Source organism: Lampetra fluviatilis, chromosome 14 (genome assembly GCF_964198595.1).
Source record: "Lampetra fluviatilis chromosome 14, kcLamFluv1.1, whole genome shotgun sequence".
Lineage (NCBI taxonomy): Eukaryota > Metazoa > Chordata > Hyperoartia > Petromyzontiformes > Petromyzontidae > Lampetra > Lampetra fluviatilis.
In genome coordinates this window covers 11,820,810-11,839,452 of record NC_136288.1, presented here as the reverse complement: position 1 = coordinate 11,839,452, position 18,643 = coordinate 11,820,810, and the positions used below count along the sequence as shown (strand labels likewise).

Sequence of the window (18,643 nt, the reverse complement as noted above, 5' to 3'; positions counted from 1 at the left end):
TCGAACCTACGACTTCCTGTATGGCAGGCGAGGTAGTTAACATCTCACCACCGTGCCTCCCCCCTCCACACATCTCCACGCAGCCCATGATGACGGATGCATTCAAAGTTCCGGATAGGTCAGGGCAGCGTGGAGCGGTGGTGCAGCGGTCAGCGCACCTGCGATGTGAACCGAGAAACCGAACTGGGATTCATTCCGGGCCAGGGCTAACATCAGTGGCTGATATCTGAAACGATTCTGAGCACCCTCATCCCTCTATCTTTGCCAATCGGCACTGACCAGAATGGTGAAGTATGGTCAAACACCCCCCCCCCCCCCCCATAGGACTTTCAACAAGCAGTAGAATGAAAAATAGTCTAAGTTTAAATGGTATGAAAATCTCCAAAACACTTAAACACCAATCTAGATTTGAAGTTTTAACCAACCACGAACTAATTTATTTGGGTTCGATCATGGACAGTGGCGTGGCAAGTGGTGGCAAGTGGCCGTGGAGGTTGTTTGACCATACTTCACCACGCTGGTCAGTAGAGATTGGTGGATGAGGGGGGGGGGGGGTCAAGGTTCAGACATCACTCGCCACGTTTAGCCATGGCACGGATTCCAACTCTGGTCATCGGATTGTAATTCATAGTTTAGTGTGCTCATCATTTGACCACCACTTCTCCCACGATGATATAACATCTTGGCATCGATGACACATCACTTTGTAACGTTTTAAAGTGTGTCGAAGTTGAACGTAATAATGGCGTGGTGTGTAACTTCTTATCCTCCCGCCCAACGACAGAACTTTGAACCAGGCGGCCTAAGTTCAATTCCAGGCCATTGGGCCGTCCATAAATGACGTCACGCACCTGAAGGGGGGGGGGGGTGAGATATTTGTGACGATGTGTAAAGAGGGGGGGGGGTTGAGAAATGTGACGTCACATCAAAATGCGCAACTTTAAATAAATATAGACAACACGTTCTACTTAATTAAATAGACTTTTTAATGAATGTTTTCTCCTAAAACAGCAGAGTGCAGCGCCACATTAAATACGCACTACAATGACAATAGTTTAAAGCGATTTGAAGCATGTTTTATTTTCAAAATGGAAATATGGTTTTGGGGAGGGGGCAGAGCTTTGTGACGTCATATTTGAGGGGGGGGGGGGTCTGACATTTTGTGACGCCGTGTGACGAGGGGGGGGGTAAAAAATCGTCCAAAATCGCGTGACGTCATTTATGGACGGCCCCCATGCGGCTAATATCGTCTGCGGGTGACATCCGCTGCCATTCCGCTCACCGCGTTACCCACACACCGTGACTAGCCTGGATAAGCCTGAGAGGGCCTTCATCCAGCAGTGGATTGACATTGGGGGTGGGGGGAGTGAAAGTGGCACAGTTGCCGTATTCTCCGGATTCTAAGACGCTCCTGAAAGTAACGTGTTGTGCCAGTTTGCAATAAAGTGATATCAACCTAATTCTAGATTTGAAGTTTTCGTGACTGCAAGGGTCCCATACTGGTTTTTTTTTTCGGTAAAGTCACGTAGGTAAAAAATAAAGTAAAAAATAAATTAAATCAGGAAAATTAAATTTCTTGATCCAATCATTTTGCTGTGACGTGCCACCTGAAGACGGAAGCTTGTGTTGCCTCCGAAACGTCGTGATTTAATTTATTTTTTATTTTATTTTTACTTATATCAACATGATCTCTCTCACACACACCTTCTGGATTATAAGACGCATCCCCACATTTTTATTTTCAGAGGGAAAATGCGTCTTATAATGGTAATATTTTCGAGAGTCACATCACACGCAGAGCTAACTTGCACACAAACGCGTGCGGCATACGGCAGATGACAAACACATCCAACTTAATTAAACTAAATATGTGATGGAATAAACTGCGTCTGTTCAGTTCACCCGCCTCCCCTCCCTGAATTATTCCACATTTTGACTGTACACATTTTGTTCTCATCAAGACAGAGCGTTTATGGGAATTCAGGGTCCGATTTACCACGGTCCGATTTACGACGGGGCTTTAAGTTACTCGTGTCGTAAAAAGCGGGGCCCGCCTCTACACTACACTTTAGAGCGAAGTGTCCTTCGCTAAAATGTTCACATTGGGGGGGGGAGTGAAAATGGGACAGTTGCCATAAACGCTCTGTCAGTGTCGAGGGCTACCACACCATTTGAAACCATTGGGGGTTTGACACAGAGGTCGCAAACGGGTTTTGATTCCGTACCCGGCCGCACCAGGGTCGCAAATGGGTACCCGTACCCGGCTGTACCCGTACCCTACCCGTACCCGGCAATCAGGTACCCGATACCCGTACCCTACCCGTACCCGGCCGGGTACGGGTAGGGTACGGGTATCGGGTACCTGATTGCGACCTCTGGGATGAAGCCATGTTGCAGGCGCGGGTGGGTTGATTCTAGGAACTTGAATTGTGAGAAGAGACAAGACGTTGGGAAATGAGTGACAAACGGTGACTCACGGCCTACCCGTACCCGTACCCGGCCGCACCAGGGTCGCAAAAGGGTACCCGTACCCGGCCGGGTAGCCGGGTATCGGGTAGGGTACGGGTATCGGGTACTCGGTTGCGATCTCTGGTTTGACAGCAGCACGACGATGATGATGGGTGGGTGGGTTGGCTGTTGTCACGTGTTGTGTCTTGTCGGGTGACCGTACGTGAAGGGGCCCACACTAAAGGCCACCCAGTGGCCGGCGGGGCCTTACAATGAAGGACACTGCTTTGAGAGCGTGAAGAATCGAATAAAAGTAAACTCATTTTTAAATCCTTTATATTAAGTTCACTTGTTTGCTTGCTTGCGTGCTTGCTTGCTTACGACCGTGCAAATCTTTCGGTCGTTTTTTAACCCACTTCCCGTGATCCAATCGAGCTGACATTCTGCACACAGACTCGTTGTGCGTGACAATTAATTTTCGTGAAAAAATTTTCTCCAAAAATTTACACTGTTTAGGGAAAAATAAATAAATATTTAATGACCAATTGCTTAATGGTGGCAGACAATCATCTGACCCATAGGTGGCAGCCATCTCAAGCCAGAGGACGAGAGGACTCTCGCCGCCACGCATATAAAGGATTTATAGTGAAAAACTTTGTTTTTACGGGTTATTTTTTTTATTCTCAAAAACAAAAAACGGCGAGCCACAAAGGGGCAGCCAAAGAGCCACAAAGGAGGGCAGCCGAAAGAGCCGCGACCCCACGCTCCAGTTGCAAAGCCCTGTTGTGTTGTGTGTGTGGGGCAATAAGTAAGTAATGAAGGAGGGAGCGAGTGGACGCTTTATATAACGTGGACATCATCGCCAGCGCGAAGTGGGAGGAGACTTTGAGAGAGAGAGGAGGAGGGCATCGCCCTGCCCAATGACGCGGGCGATTAATGAGCCAAAGAGGCGAGCGAAGCGTTTCCGCCTCTTAAGGCGACTTGGAGCAAACCCCTCCCCAGCCACACAAAAACCTCCACCACCACCACCGACAAGGAAATCCCGAGTACGGCTGCGTCCAAGACGAACTGCTGTGTGAGCCGGGACGTGGGGCAGTGAGACGTTGGGACGGTGGTGGTGGTGGGGGTGGTCTGTCCGCTCGCTCCACGTGTGACTGAGTTGGGATTTCGACGATCTCGGGGTAAGTGGTGCGTGCGTGTGCCACAGTGGTGCTCGCCAACAGCACTTGCCCCAACAGCTTGTTAAGAGGCTATACGGTGGGTGGAGGCATCTTTGTCTTTTTGTACCGTGTGCTCAACTTGGTACGGGTGGTGGTGGTGGTGCGTCGGCCACTCATCTCGCTCGGTCGATCCCGTGGTACCACCTGCTGGGTCTGGCCCGTGACCTCTTCCTGCCAGCGGGCGTTCGGCACTTCACGTGGCCTTAACGTGCACCTAGCCTGGCACGAGCGCCGTGGGGACGACACCGCCACTTAGTGGCGAATGGTGGTTGTTGTTGTGTGTGTGGGGTCGAGGTTACCTGCGCTGCGCTACGAACCTGCAGACCTGGGTTCGATTCCAGTGTGACGATTATCTGAATCGGTCCTGGGACCCTCCCCTAGGTCGACTCAGCCTCCAATGATTACCTGGTGCGATGTGTAAACATCGCCACTGGGGAGACAAAGGCGGCCGGGCGTGGTGTTGGCCATCACCCCCCTCGTGTACCGTGCCGGCCTTAATAGGTGCTCGCAAACAGCACTTGCCCCTAGAGTTTGCTAAGGCTATACCGGGAATCTTTGTCTTTATCTTCGTGAGTGTGAGCGAGTGTGTTTTCTCAATATAATTATCAGCATGCACCTCTCCCGTGTCTCTTAATTTTAAGTTGTTGCTCCATGTATCTTATCATCATCATAGCCGACGGTATGCACAGATGTAAAACGGTTTCAAGAACATTAATTTGCTCCTCGACTGTCATTACATTTAGCTGAACACATTTTTATGAATGTTCTGAAAAAGTTTTAAGACCCAGTGAGACTATCATGGCATAGATTATTGTAAATTGGATGCTGCCGTGGTGTGACGGTGAGGACACAGGACTTGCAATCACCGTGTCTGCGTTCACCCAGCAGTATCATTGGGAACGCCGTCCTTAGTTGATCAGGAGGTGGTGTGCACTGCAGTGAAGTGTGAGTATTCCCACCTCTTCAAGGACATCTGGCCGACATGGCAGAGGAGGCCAACATGCCCGATGGAGGAGCTAACTTAATACTCTTAGTTTTTTCGGTAAAGTCACGTAGGTAAAAAATGAAATTAAAATTAATAAAAAATAAAATAATAACAAGTATAACCCGTAAAAACAAAGTTTTTCACTATAAATCCTTTATATGCGTGGCGGCTAGAGTCATCTCGTCCTCTGGCTTGAGATTGCTGCCACCTATGGGTCAGATGATTGCATGGCACCATTAAGAAATTGGTAATTAAATATAATATTTTTGTCCTAAAAAGTGTAAAATTTAGGAACATTTTTTTCACGAACATTAATTGTCACGCACAATGAGTCTGTGTGGAAAATGTCAGCTCGATTGGATCACGGGAAGTGGGTTAAAAAACGACCGAAATATTTGCACGGTCGTAAGCAAGCAAGCGAACTTAATATAAAGGATTTCAAAAATCACGACGTTTCGGAGGCAACACAAGTCTCCGTCATCAGGTGGGACCGTCACAGCCAGATTCCTTCCATTTTTCCCAACAACTGAATCACTTGATACAGCAAATCTGGCTGTGACGGAGACTTGTGTTGCCTCCGAAACGTCGTGATTTTTTATTATTTTATTTTTATTAATTTTAATTTCATTTTTTACCTACGTGACTTTACCGAAAAAACTAAGGGTATGAATCCTTGCAGTCACGAAAGCTTCAAATCTAGAGCTAACTTAATCTCCCTCTGGTGAGACCCTTCCACCAGCAGTAGTTTCGAGCAAGCAATTGCAAGGCCTGCACCTTTTACACTGGAAATAACATTTAATTGCGAGATTCATCTTGCCGTCCTGTCTCTCGTTCACCCCTTCATCCCATCAGCAGCAGCAGCAGCAACAATCATGAATTTCCTGCTCGAGACCTTGATGGTGATGGCCATGAGCATCGTCTATTGGCTCGAGTGTCTCTTCCGCTGCGTCGTGCCCCCGCGCCGCAAGAGCGTGGCCGGCCAGGTGGTGCTGGTGACGGGCGCTGGCAGCGGGCTCGGCCGCCTCATGGCGCTCAGCCTCGCCCGCCTGGGCGCCACCCTCGTCATCTGGGACGTCAACCGCGCCGCCAACGAGGAGACGGCGCAGCTCATCCGCGAGGAAGGGGACGGCGTGGAGGGCGACGAGAGGAAGCCGCGCGTCCACGCCTACTCGGTGGACTGCAGCCGCAGGGAAGACGTGTACAGGGTGGCCGACCTGGTGGGTTCCGTCACGGTTGCTGTTGTTTCCAGTTTTGAACGAATTTGTGGGGCGGTGGCGTGGCCCCAGGGGGTGGCACGGGTTGCCGTTTGTTGCAGATGTTCGCGGTTCAAGACCAGCGCCGCACTGGTCGATACTGCGGTCGTATTGACCGTAAGATCGTACGCGCCGACTGATTCACAGTACCTGAATTAAATGTCGTCATCATCATCGTCGTCGCGATCCATGGGCAGATAGCCCTGTAGGTGTCCACTGCACATTTGTTTCCACTTTCCTCTGTCTTGTGCCAATCTGCTCAAGTAGTGGCCATACTTTCTGGCACCAGCCTCTTATGTCGTCGTCAAAGCCATTCTCTCTTAGGTCTTTCTCTATTTCCGGTTCCTTCCATTTTTCCCAACAACATACTTCAAGGGTGTCGATACTTCGGCCGTAAAGAAAAAAAACGAAAGTGGTCCAATGCACACGTGACGTCATTTAAGAACCCGTGACGTATTTCGAAAAAGAGTAGGCGTCATGGTTCACAATTGCCAAATCTGTTAAATTGCTCGTACCAAAACTCACACGTTTCACTAGGTGTGAGATTATATTCCTGATGGTAAAAGCGCCACCGCTCATTATAGTGAAGGCTTTAATTCGGTTTGGAATGTGAAACCCACCACCGCTTTTTGTAAACTTCCTGGAAACGTTGTTGAGTGCACTGAGTAAAAACTCTGGACCAGTTTCAACTATCGTGAGTTGCATCAACAGACTTTGTCCCAGGTAAACAAATCCACTGCAGTACAGGAGAGATATCCTGACTTTGTGATTCCAAGTCAAGCTGACCCTAACCGGCTGGGTATTTAATACATTAACTAGTTCTCCGCAAAGAAAATATATTTAGTCAGTTTTTCGTTCGTCAGCCTTCTAGTTCTATTTTATTTTAACCACAGACATTTGTTTAAGCGAGCACACCCTGGACCTTGTTTCAAACTTGTAGATCTCATCAGCAAAGTTAGTCTTGTTAAACAAATCCTACTCATTTGCCAGATCTCATTTACAAGAGCGCTCCCTATAGCTGTGCACAAAAGCAACTTTGCATGAAAACGGCTCATGTTCAGTTATCGAGGATTCTGGGTAATTTGCAAGTGAGATTCTGGGTTAAAATTAATACAGAATTACGAGCACTGTAGTTGCCCTGAGATCGGTTGTCCAATTCGCTATGAGAAAGTGGCATTTCCACTGCTCATCCAATGCCAGTGACAGAGGTGAGCGACTGACGTCCAAGTGACGTGCATGTGAAGGCGGTGCAACTGCAACGTTAATTGGCGAAGCGGCAGCGTAGCGGGTTAGCGCTACGCTGCGCTACGAACTCGGCAACCCGAGTTCGATTCCCGCTCACGGCCAACACCGGTGACGATTATCTGAACCGGTCCTGGGCCTCCCCTAGGTCGACTCAGCCTCAAATGAGTACCTGGTGCGGTGTGTTAAAACATCGCCACTGGGTAGACGAAGGCGGTCGGTTCTGGTGTTGGCCACCCACCCTCTCGTGTGCCGTACCGGGCTTCATAGGTGCTACTCGCTGACAACACTTGCCCTAACAGTCGGTTAAGGCTATATGGGGGATCTTTGTCTTTTTGGTACAACTTTAATTAGTGAAGAGTGACTTCCAACGCGAGAAGGCGTCGTGTAAGACAGGCGATGATACGCATTATAGTGCGAAACATGTGCCAGGCGTCATTTTTTTTATTGTTGGCAGATTCCCCAATTAAATAATGTCTTGAAAATGTGAGATTTGTGCCGCAAGTCATTCGTGGTAATTAAGGAGAAGTCTACGCCACGTTTTGTCACGCATTAGGAACTATCTGCAGCATCTGAGCCGTATGCTTTGCGTAACCTGTGACATTGTCGTAAAGTGAGTCAATAAATCATAGTACACTTTAGGTGGCCTCGACGTTTAAGAAATGAACACCATAACGCTTCACTTGTTTCATTAGGCTTAACATCGATCTTCATCAAAGTGCAATGGAACGCTGCATTCGTCAACAAAGTAATACAGAGACCCCATTTTGGACTTTGCGATGTGTTCGTTGCACACACAAAATGTGGATAAGAGTGCTTGTCTTTCTGTCTATCGCGATGTCTAGAGGGGTTAAAACCCGAGACCTTTGTTCTCCAAGGCTCCTTTGTTTGGACTTTGTCTCCCGCAAACCTCTGACGCCTTCGCGATTTGGCCTCCATCCATGTCAACATTCCGAATAGCAAATAGGGGATGCTTAGCTTTGGGAGCACCGTTAACCGGTTTTGCTATTGCCACTTTAGGACTATACTCTTAGGTTTTTTCGGTAAAGTCACGTAGGTAAAAAATAAAATTAATAAAAGTAAAATAAAAAATCACGACATTTCGGAGGCAACACAAGCTTCCGTCTTCAGGTGGAACCGTCACCGCACGATGGCTGTATCAAGTAAAGTATCAAGTAAAGTAAGATACGCCGTTATTTTTTATTTTACTTTTATAAATTTTAATTGAATTTTTTACCTACGTGACTTTACCGAAAAAACCTAAGAGCATGAATCCTTGCAGTCACGAAAGCTTCAAATCTACTTTAGGACTAGTTGGAGAGTTCGTGTGTGGGCAACAGACAGTTTGCAGGACTGCATTCCTCCCCCCGCAACCCCATGGTTTATCCGTTGTGTTATCTGCAAACCTGCTGCGATCAATCCAACATTGCAATCGACAAAAACGGCCCATCGTAGTCCGTAACAGCACAGGCCGGAAAAGCAAAACGTTTCAAACGACGTGCACAGAAAACGTCAACAAAGGAACTCGGCCTTTGTGTACGAGGCTGACGACTGTTGGGTTGTTGCGCAATGCACAACGGCCGAGCACTTTAAATACCTGCTGTGGTTTAAATTGCAAAGGTGGCGTCTGTTCACACTGCTGGTTGCCATATGCGTGGCCACACATCAGAGGTCGCAATCGGGTACCCGCTACCCGTACCCTACCCGATACCCGGCTACCCGTACCCGGCCAGGTACGGGTACCCATTTGCGACCCTGGTGCGGCCGGGTACGGGTACGGGTAGGCCGTGAGTCACTGGTGAGTAACCGTTTGTCACTCATTTCCCAACGTCTTGTCTCTTCTCTCAATTCAAGTTCCTAGAATCAACCCACCCGCGCCTGCAACATGGCTTGATCACAGAGGTCGCAATCGGGTACCCGATACCCGTACCCTACCCGTACCCGGCCGGGTACGGATACCCGTTTGTGACCCTGGTGCGGCCGGGTACAGGTATGGGTAAGGAATCAAAACCCGTTTGCAACCTCTGCCACACATACACCAATGTGTACATTTGAAGTACGCGTGGTGTACGTACGTATCTTGAACTTCTTTGTGTGCACCTGACATAGCCAACCGTGCCAATTGAAAGCGAGAGTTTGTGAACATCTATAAAACATAGCTCTGGTTGTTTTTAGCGAAGGTTTTACAGGCCTCTTTAGTGCAGCGCAATGGGTGGCACGCCACACAATGAAACCTTCGTTTGCCAAGTTTGATTAATTATTGTCCATGGCTAACATTCGTGTGGCATGACAACTGAATTGGTCCTGGATGTGCGACTGTCACGTATAACAGATGTTATAGGCTTCTACGGGGGTTCGAAATCCATTGTTGTACGGCCTATGCTTCAGCGTCTACGCCCCCCACCTGTCCTGACCAGCAATGACCTGCGTGGTCAAGTAAGGTCAAATGACCCCTATATGACCTCCGCGGCTTGTGATAGCTCACGCACTGATTGCTCTTTGCCAGACAAGTTTGACCGACGTCCACTGTCGTGTTTACCTAGAGCACCAATGATTTACAAAGGGCACTGGAAGGGCAATTCCCTAGCGTGCCTACGAGGCACAACCTGTAACGCAAGGACGACGACTTCCCTCCATCCCCTTGCATTGTGATTTTTTTTTTTACAATATCAGCGGGAATAATATCTCCCCGGCAGATGAATAAATGACCGAGGCAATGAGATTTCGTCTTGTGGGAATGGCAGGAGGAGGACGGAAGGTGTTTGTTTTGGCGCAGTGTCCATTCTACACTCACAGTCACTCGCCGGGGCGGTTAGTGCATTGCACCTTGTGACCTGGGTTCGATTCCCACACTCGTGGCTGACATCAGTGGCGAGGGATATCTGCACCAGCTCCTGTGGCCCACTCATCGGCAACCAGTGCTCGCCGTCATGGTGAAGTTTGGTGAAATGACACGGTGTGGGGGGATTAGTCTACGAGCATGGTCCGATGCATTTGCAACAGGCATAAGAATAGCGATTGCACGTACGTTCAACTTATTTCGCACCGTACGTAGCCAACCGTGCTGATCCGAGGTGTGGGATAGAGCGTCCAATCGGTTAACGGCCAACGGAACTCTGCCCTTTTAATTCTAGATTGTAAAACTAATTTCTTTAGAACTGCTTTTCGTGCTTAGTTTGTTGTCCTTCCCCGCACCTGCGATTAGCACTGTTGGCGAAAGAAGTTCCAACGTACGTGCGCACATTCGCGTGCCGATTGATTTACACGTGTGTCTTCTTGGTTCTTTCGGTAAAGTCACGTAGAAGGGAAGTAATAAAATAATAAAAATAAAACATAATAAAACAATTCTCACGACGTTTCGGCCACAACTCAAGCAGCCGTCCTCAGGTGAAAACCAGGTCTGTCGAGGCGACAGCGTCTACTTGCGTTGTGGCCGAAACGTCGTGAGAATTGTTTTATCATGTTTTATTTTTATTATTTTATTACTTCCCTTCTACGTGACTTTACCGAAAGAACCAAGAAGATGAATCCCTGCAGTCACGAAAGCTTTAAATCGAAATTTTACACGTGTGTGTTTAAAACTGGCTGGCAGAAAGGTAACATGCGAGCGTGACCTCCCGACAGGTGAAGCGTGACGTCGGAGACATCGACATCCTCGTCAACAACGCCGGCATCGTGACCGGGCGCAAGTTCATCGATTCGCCCGACGAGCTCCTGCAGAAGACGATGGACGTCAACATCATGGCGCACTTCTGGGTGAGACCCGGAGGCGATTTTTGTGCATTTCATCCACGCGTCCAGGAGAGGGAGCCAGATGTGAGCGAGAGAGAGAGAGAGACATTCGCCCATTGCAGAGTGAGTCCTCATCATAGGACCTTTCTTGACAGTAGCAAAATATAGGAATTGCTTTTACACTTGATGGCAACACAACAGGTGTTAAGATATTCTTGGTTCTTTCGGTAAAGTCACGTAGAAGGGAAATAATAAAATAATACAAATATTTGTATATATTTGTAATACAAATATTTGTATTATTTCCCTTCTACGTGACTTTACCGAAAACAGGACCCTGCGGGGTGGGCTGGTAGGAACGAATAACCAAAGAATATAAACATAATGTATTATTACACTTGTTAAGCCAGGAAAGCCCCACTGAGTCAAAAGGTTTTTGTAGGGTCCTGCCAAGTGTTTGCAGTAGGGGTCGATGTTGATACACGGACGGACGGACGGACGGACGGACGGACGATATAATCTATTGGTGGTCTGGTCCACTTCGTTCCTACCAGTATAACCAAGAATATGAATCCCTGCAGTCACGAAAGCTTTAAATAAAAAATGTAGGTGTTAAGATGTTAAAAGACCAAACTGAAACCTTTTACAAGGAATCATGTCTGCATTGACCACAATACTTGTGGTGAGAATGCAAAACAAAAAAACATACTCTGATAGTATATGCATTGTCCTTGAAACTGATTGGTCCACACCAGAGACGGCTTTCTCTAGAGCCTCGTCTCAGTGTTAGACCAGAGGACGCCAAAAGGCGGACAGCACAGAGACAATGCCACTAGCAGCACATTGAGAGCTCGGGGTGAGCAGATACATCATGGGGCCTCCCTTGCCAGTGTCAAAATCGAAGTTTCAAAGACGATGCATATATTACCAGAGCATGTTTTTTGTTTGCATGTTCACAAGTACGTGTGGTTAATTCAGACACGATGCCTTGCAAAAGGTTTCTGTTTGGTGTTTTAACAACTTAACGCCTCCTGTTATATTGCCACAGAGGGTAAAACCAGTTCTTGTATAGTGTAAACCTCACATGTCCAACGAGCTCACGTCCCTGGGAAAAAAAAAATTGACCGTGATGTATTGTTGAATTAAATGTAAAAAGCATCCTACACTGCACCTTTGTGGGTTGGGTGGCCTTCATCCAGCAGTTTATTGACAAAGGGCTGCAAATGAATTATTATTATTAAGCTGTGCAACGAATCTGGAGAAAGTATCACGTCTCGAACGGCCGCTGGAGTTACGCGATCAAATTGCATGTAACGTTAGATTTGAAGCTTTCGTGACTGCAAGGATTCATATTCTTAGGTTTTTTCGGTAAAGTCACGTAGGTAACATTTTTTAAATTAATAAAAGTAAAATACAACAAAATAAAAAATCACGACGTTTCGGAAGCAACACAAGCCTCCGTCTTCAGGTGGAACCGTCACAGCCACGACAGCTGTATCAAGTAACTTGATTTTGTTTTATTTTACTTTTATTAATTACATTTTTTTTACCTACGTGACTTTACTGAAAAAACCTAATAATATGCATGTAACGTGTGAATCGAACACACGCACAGTTCTATGGATATGTCGCTGATGAATCGATGCATCCCTACATGCTTTATGCAGGTATTCCTGTCTGCTACAAATGCACAGCAACATTTGTCAATTGCTGTAATATTTATCATCCTCATTCTCTCATCAAGTTCAAGTTCATTTATTAGGTATAGCCCTGTGAGCCATTCGGCTCTTGAATCGGGTGCAACCGCAACAAACAAAAAACAAAAACATGAACAAGAAAACATCTTAAAGTGAATATGTGACTAAGTGCAAACAGAAAATCCATCGTTATTTTGTGTGTGTCACCCAGACCTACAAGGCGTTCTTGCCAGCTATGGTGGCCAACGACCACGGACACCTGGTGAGCATTGCCAGCTCGGCTGGACTCATCGGAGTGAATGGCCTCGCAGGTGAGAAGGATTCCCACACGAGGAGGGAGAACAGGGGGAGGTGGGCCGGTGACTCGGAGGTGGCACCGATGAGGTTATTGGGTTTTTAATTCAGGTAACCCCCCGGGGATTAAACCGAATTCTAAAGTTTTTGCGAGTTGATAGCCCCAGACCAGCCACCAATGACTGAACAACAACAAAAAACGATGCGCATTAATGTGCTTCTGCAGTTAATTTGGCTGAATTCCACTCCATACGAATAAACACAACGCACCCGTTTGGCAGTTGTGCAAGAGATTTTACTGTCGGTGGGAAAAGGGCTTTCCTCCCCCTACCTTGTGGCTGAGAGGACAGGGGTAGTTCTGTGATGTTCCGCTTCCACAGAACCATCCTGTAATGCAAAGGGTGGCACTGCTGTGCGGTAGGGTTGAACAGATGCTTCGTATCGTATCGTGACGCTGAGAGCGCGATCGGGATACAATTGGGTGAAAAGATGAATGAAAGGACAGGATGTCCAGGTCAAATTGTCCTTAGGAGTGTGTGAGGACACAGCCATACGGGACAACACCATCTGTATCCTCAGCGATATGGATTGCCATTGAAGCATATGCCATTCACTGTCTATGATGAGAGTTTGTGATTTGGTGCTGTTCGCGAAATCCCGTGCAAACGAAGAACATTTTAATCGAGCCGAAATGGGCCTCTATTGAGTTTGTATTATTTTCCAAGCATTTCTTACGCGTACTCTAGCGCGTGATTGTTACCCCCTTCTTGGGTCACCCTATGAGAGGTGCGTGTCGTGCGGAATTCCAAACGTAATGCTTTTTTTTTTACTCTCCACTATCGCTCGGCGGGGAGCCCGCAAAACCCGAGTTGGATTCCTAGCCGCGGAAACACGCGAGTGGCAAGTGATATCTGAACTGGCCTTTGGGTGCTCTTTGGTTCTTTCGGTAAAGTCACGTAGGTAGAAAAATAAAATAAAAACAAAACTGGTTCAGCAGTTCCACTGCTAGATTATTTTGTTCCGCCTGAGGACGACCGCTTGTGTTGCGATCGAAACGTCGTGATATGTTATTTTTATTTTTTTATTTTTCTACCTACGTGACTTTACCGAAAGAACCAAAGACTATGGATTCCTGCAGTCACGAAAGCTTCAAATCCATATTGGCCTATGTGTATACCCCACTCTTATCAGAGGGGCGTGTTTTATAATGTACCGTGATGATGGAAAGCAGCCGACATCGGGTGATGAAATCAGCTCCTGTGCAGGTGCTAGGTGCATTGTTATACCGCAGGACTGAGCCAGATGGTAATGGCTTGAAGGGAGGCTTTCGTCTAGCTGTGGATCGGTCACCAATGGATGTTGTTGGTTGTACGTGTTGTGCGGGTTTGCTCCGTTGCTTAGACTACTGCGCCAGCAAGTTTGCTGCTGTGGGTTTTGCTGAATCGGTGGCCCTGGAGATGTTGGCGCTGGGCAAATTCGGGGTCAAGACCACGATCGTGTGCCCATACTTCATCAACACCGGGATGTTTAACGGCTGCGCCACAAAGTAAGCCCTGCGTGGCAGATGTTTCCCGCACGTGTGACCTTTCCGTATCACCTCAATTGCAATAGGTGGCTCCTTTCTCTTTAAAAATTGGTGCTCATAAAAGGGGGGGTGCACAATTGTTTGCTGGCGTTACTGCTGGTGGAAGGGCCTCCACAAGAATTGAGCTCTGGGGAGGTCCTCAATGGGCGATTTTAGGCCTACTCTTCCATGCTGGGAAGATATGTTGGAAGAGATGAGGGAGTACCTGCGTTTTGCCCCACCGCACGCGAATTACCGATCGACTTGACTGTGGCCTGGCCATTTATACCGCAAGGTGGACAGAGGTGGGGGTATTTAATTAACTTGCCCCGTTGCTTCGACTGCCGCGCCGATGTTATCGCCGAAACTAGGGGGAGTGGAGTATCTTCGTGGAGCTCACGAATACTTAAGCGATGAGCAGAACGACGGAGAGAAGAGAAGTATTTTCGGTTGGAACTGCGAGATGTTAACTGCAAGACTTCCTGATTTGTGCAAGCGCACCGTTGATGGTCGCGTGACGAGACTTGACACATGAACGCGGCTCCCGTCTCCCTCTCGCTCCGCCGATGCAGGTGGCCGCGGCTGATGCCCATCCTGGATCAGCACTACGCGTCCAACAAAATCATCGATGCAATCCTGCGGGAACAGGTCCAGCTTGTCATGCCACGCAGCTTGTACGGCATGATGGCCCTGAAGAAGTGAGTGGCGTGTTGGCGCGTGTTGACGTGTGTTGACGTGTGTGGACAAAACTTGCGAATCTCTTGGCATTTCCAAGGCCATGTTTCCACAACGTTGTCATTAAACCTTGCTGCTGGCAGGCGGCGTTGAGCAACTTTCCCGCTGTCGTTTTCGGGGTTTTGCCGCGTGAGGTCACCCTGGTGGCTTGGAGGTCAGACCACCAAGATGGCACCGCTGAGATCCCTGCGTTTGAGTCTGGGCAGCTCCCCACCGTGGCGAGATGTTAACTCCCTCGCCTGGTATACATGAGGTCATAGGTTTGATCCCGACGCCTTAATATTTGGAGTTTGCATGTACTCCCCACGGGTTCGTGGGTTTTTTATACCGGTTCCTCTGGGTTTTTTCCTCCACATTTAGAATCAACATTCGGTCAGAGTATTTTACATAATAGAGGTTTTTGGGTTAGATCGCGTAAATAAACGAAAACTAGAGTATTCTGTTGCTATACATTTCCACTTGATAAGCCACTTCGTTGAGCTATCATTTGTCACCAGGCCGCTACTGAAAAAGAGCTTCATAGCTCAGTGGGCCTTACCTGGTAAAACAAAAAATAGTTTATAGTTTAAATAGTTCTAAACGAGTTTCTCATTTGCAGTGAGTTGACAGCCCAGTCCCCAATGACTGGCATACATTTTTTTAAACATTTGGTTTACACCTAATATGTGTAAATTACAGTTTTCACTGCCAGTTCAGTTCGATGTGTCACGCGATAAACATTTTTCTCTGTAGTAGTGCAGGTGATAAAGTGCAATCCACGAATGTGTGGATAAGAGAGAACACGTGGAGAGATTTCAGAAGCAGTTCTGTGATATTTCCTTCTGCAGACCAGTCTCTTAACACGGGGGTAATGCCCTGTTCTCAAAGCGTTCCCAAATGGACCCTTCATCTCGTGACCAGAAGGGCGAGAGTGCAGTCGGGGTACAATAGTTTCGAAAAGACAAACGCTTAATTATATTACACAAAAACGACTGTAAATGAAACATTCGGTGTTGGCGGAGATGGTTTTTCCCCCCAATAATTGTGGCCCACTTGTATTTGTTTATTTTCCTGTTTGCGCAGCATCATCCCTGTGAAGTTGGGGGTTCTTCTCGGAAACTACTTTGGAGCGTTCCACTTCATGGACCATTTTGTGGGAAGAAAAAATGACTGAGAAGGTGATAACCTTGAAGAACGGTATTTGAAAAGTACTGGGCCATAACGATTGTAATTTTCGTCAAGTGCAGTTTGATGAATGAAAATGTTTTTCCATTATTAATGAAACGAAATGGTCAAACCATGCTCATGCTGAGAGGTTAGTACTATTTTTGCAAATAATACAGCTTTGAAAAGCGATGAATGTTTAAGAATAATTGTGAGCATGTCTTTATCTCCTGGACCATTATGCCGTATTACGTGAAAGAAAATAATTGATTTGACTAAATCTTTTGATATAAAATGAAAGTAATTAAAGATGATTACTGTATACTTTTAACTTCACACGCTATACCCAACCTCAAGAAGATTCGATTTTTTTTTTCCATTTTAGTATTTTTTTCCAATTTTTTCTGGGACAAATCAAGCAATTTTCACATTATGTACTCACACCGTTCCGATAGCGCAGGGTTGTCGCGAAGACACAGACACTGTGCTTCACAGACACGGTCTACAGTTGGGTTACTCTTGCCCACTTCCAGACTCGGCAACTTGCGGGTGATTTTTTCTTCCTCTTCCACATTAGGCAAATTTTGAATGTGACACTGGCCACATTTTGGCCTTCTCTTTTTCAAACAACGTCCACTGTAATGCAGATGACGCTTATTTACGGTGAATACACCTGCAATGTTACTAGCCAGCGCTGTCGATACGCAAGAGTTTGGCATCTATTTTAACCTTGCCTCTTTCACGATGCTTGGGCCGTTGGTGGAATGAACGTGGTCAAAGTGAACTCTGGGATGGTTAGTGTGCAGATTGCAGATTGACTGGGTTATGGATTAATCGCGCTTGCGATAAAACTAAAGAGAATGTTATACCACCCTGATTTTTGCCTTTTACAAGCTCCCTGGTTCTCTTGTCATTATTATAATTTGCTTTATACTCGTGACTGATTCATTAAATGAATGTTAACAGGTTGTACACTTTATGTAATTAGCACCCATTCTACATAAACGACAGCAAAAAAAAAATATCCTTAACACCGATATCGTTGACACTGCCCTGAACAGAAAAAAAACATAACAGGCGACGCCTCGGGCAATTATCCTTATCCTCACCACACATCGGGAGGTCAGAAAAGAAACGAATAATATCAGCCGATTTTGTTTCATCTGGGCCACCCCTCCCCGCCACCACGCACTATTTCCCTCGGATGTCGGAGAGTTGGCCACGAGTGTCGTTCCTGTGTCGGTTCACGGTGTTGGCAAAGCCGGCGTTGGGCAGAGGTCGCAAACGGGTTTGATTCCTTACCCGTACCCGTACCCGGCCGCACCAGGGTCGCAAACGGGTACCCGTACCCAACACAAAATGAGTGACAAACGGCTACTCACACGTCACTCACGGCCTACCCGTACCCGGCCGCACCAGGGTCGCAAACGGCTACCCGTACCCGGCCGGGTATCGGGTAGGGTACGGGTATCGGGTACCCGGTTGCGACCTTTGCCGTGCATGCTGAAAATCCGGGTGGATATCTTCCACTAGAGGGCACCAGTGCACGCTTCAAATGCAGGAATTCGCTTTCAGTTGTTGGAATTAGTGCGCCTGCAATAGTTGTGTATATTTTATCGCAATGAACAAGTTCTTTAAAAATATTTTTTTTGCCGTTTAACGCGAATTCGTAATTCTTTCCAGAGGTGCGCAAGTCTCACGATTCCTAACCCGCCGTCTTCGTTTATTGTAATCGGTTACGATTCCTTACGGGATCGTGGGATTGTGGAATTGTGGGGAGAGGGTTGGGGGGTGGTGGGCCTTGCTGCGTGTACCCCTGGCATGGCGTTTCTTGAGAGATCGAGGTCCTATAGGGGGGGGGGGGGGGTGGTGGTGGTCAACCTCATTGGCATTGAGGTGAATGGGGAATCTACCGGGCAATTCCTAAGCCCTTAAGGAATCCCATTGCAATGGTGGTTTCTCAGTCTCCTTTCAAATGTCTGGGATCTTCTTGGCTGATTAATTTGATGGCCGAATTTTTTTCTTTTTTAGGATCCCATGAAATAACACTAATGGCGACACTAGGCCACCATAATATTTTGTTACCCGATTGTGTGTCACCATACCAATATTAACATTTCTATAAAATAGTTGCGCAGAGTAACAGAAGCAAATGCAGATGAAATTCTAAAGTCTCTTGTTTTGAAAAAAAAAAATGTGTCGATTTACTAACTTTTTAAAATGTCATGTCAGGTTCATGAAATTCTCTCTGGGTATTGAAATTGTCTCCCTTTTAAAATAAAGTCGTTTAGTTGACGTCACCGTGCTCTGGGTGTGTGGTGATTACTTCT

General features: G+C 47.1%; 1 protein-coding gene across 4 annotated transcripts; it reads left to right on the top strand.

The window, feature by feature from the left end:
• The first annotated feature begins 3,326 nt into the window (after nt 1-3,326).
• Nucleotides 3,327-18,614, top strand: SDR16C5 (short chain dehydrogenase/reductase family 16C member 5). 4 transcript variants are annotated; one of them, XM_078862712.1, is made up of 7 exons: nt 3,327-3,523; nt 5,506-5,870; nt 10,773-10,904; nt 12,789-12,888; nt 14,273-14,417; nt 15,008-15,133; nt 16,233-18,614. In XM_078862712.1, the coding sequence occupies exons 2-7, from the start codon at nt 5,526-5,528 to the stop codon at nt 16,321-16,323; spliced, it is 939 nt and encodes a 312-aa protein (XP_078718838.1). In that variant the 5' UTR covers nt 3,327-3,523; nt 5,506-5,525; the 3' UTR covers nt 16,324-18,614. The 4 variants fall into 4 exon arrangements, with proteins under 4 accessions (XP_078718838.1, XP_078718837.1, XP_078718836.1 ...); XM_078862711.1 differs by having other exon boundaries at nt 3,327-3,629; nt 5,512-5,870; XM_078862710.1 differs by having other exon boundaries at nt 3,328-3,629; nt 5,509-5,870.
• Nucleotides 18,615-18,643: the final 29 nt, after the last annotated feature.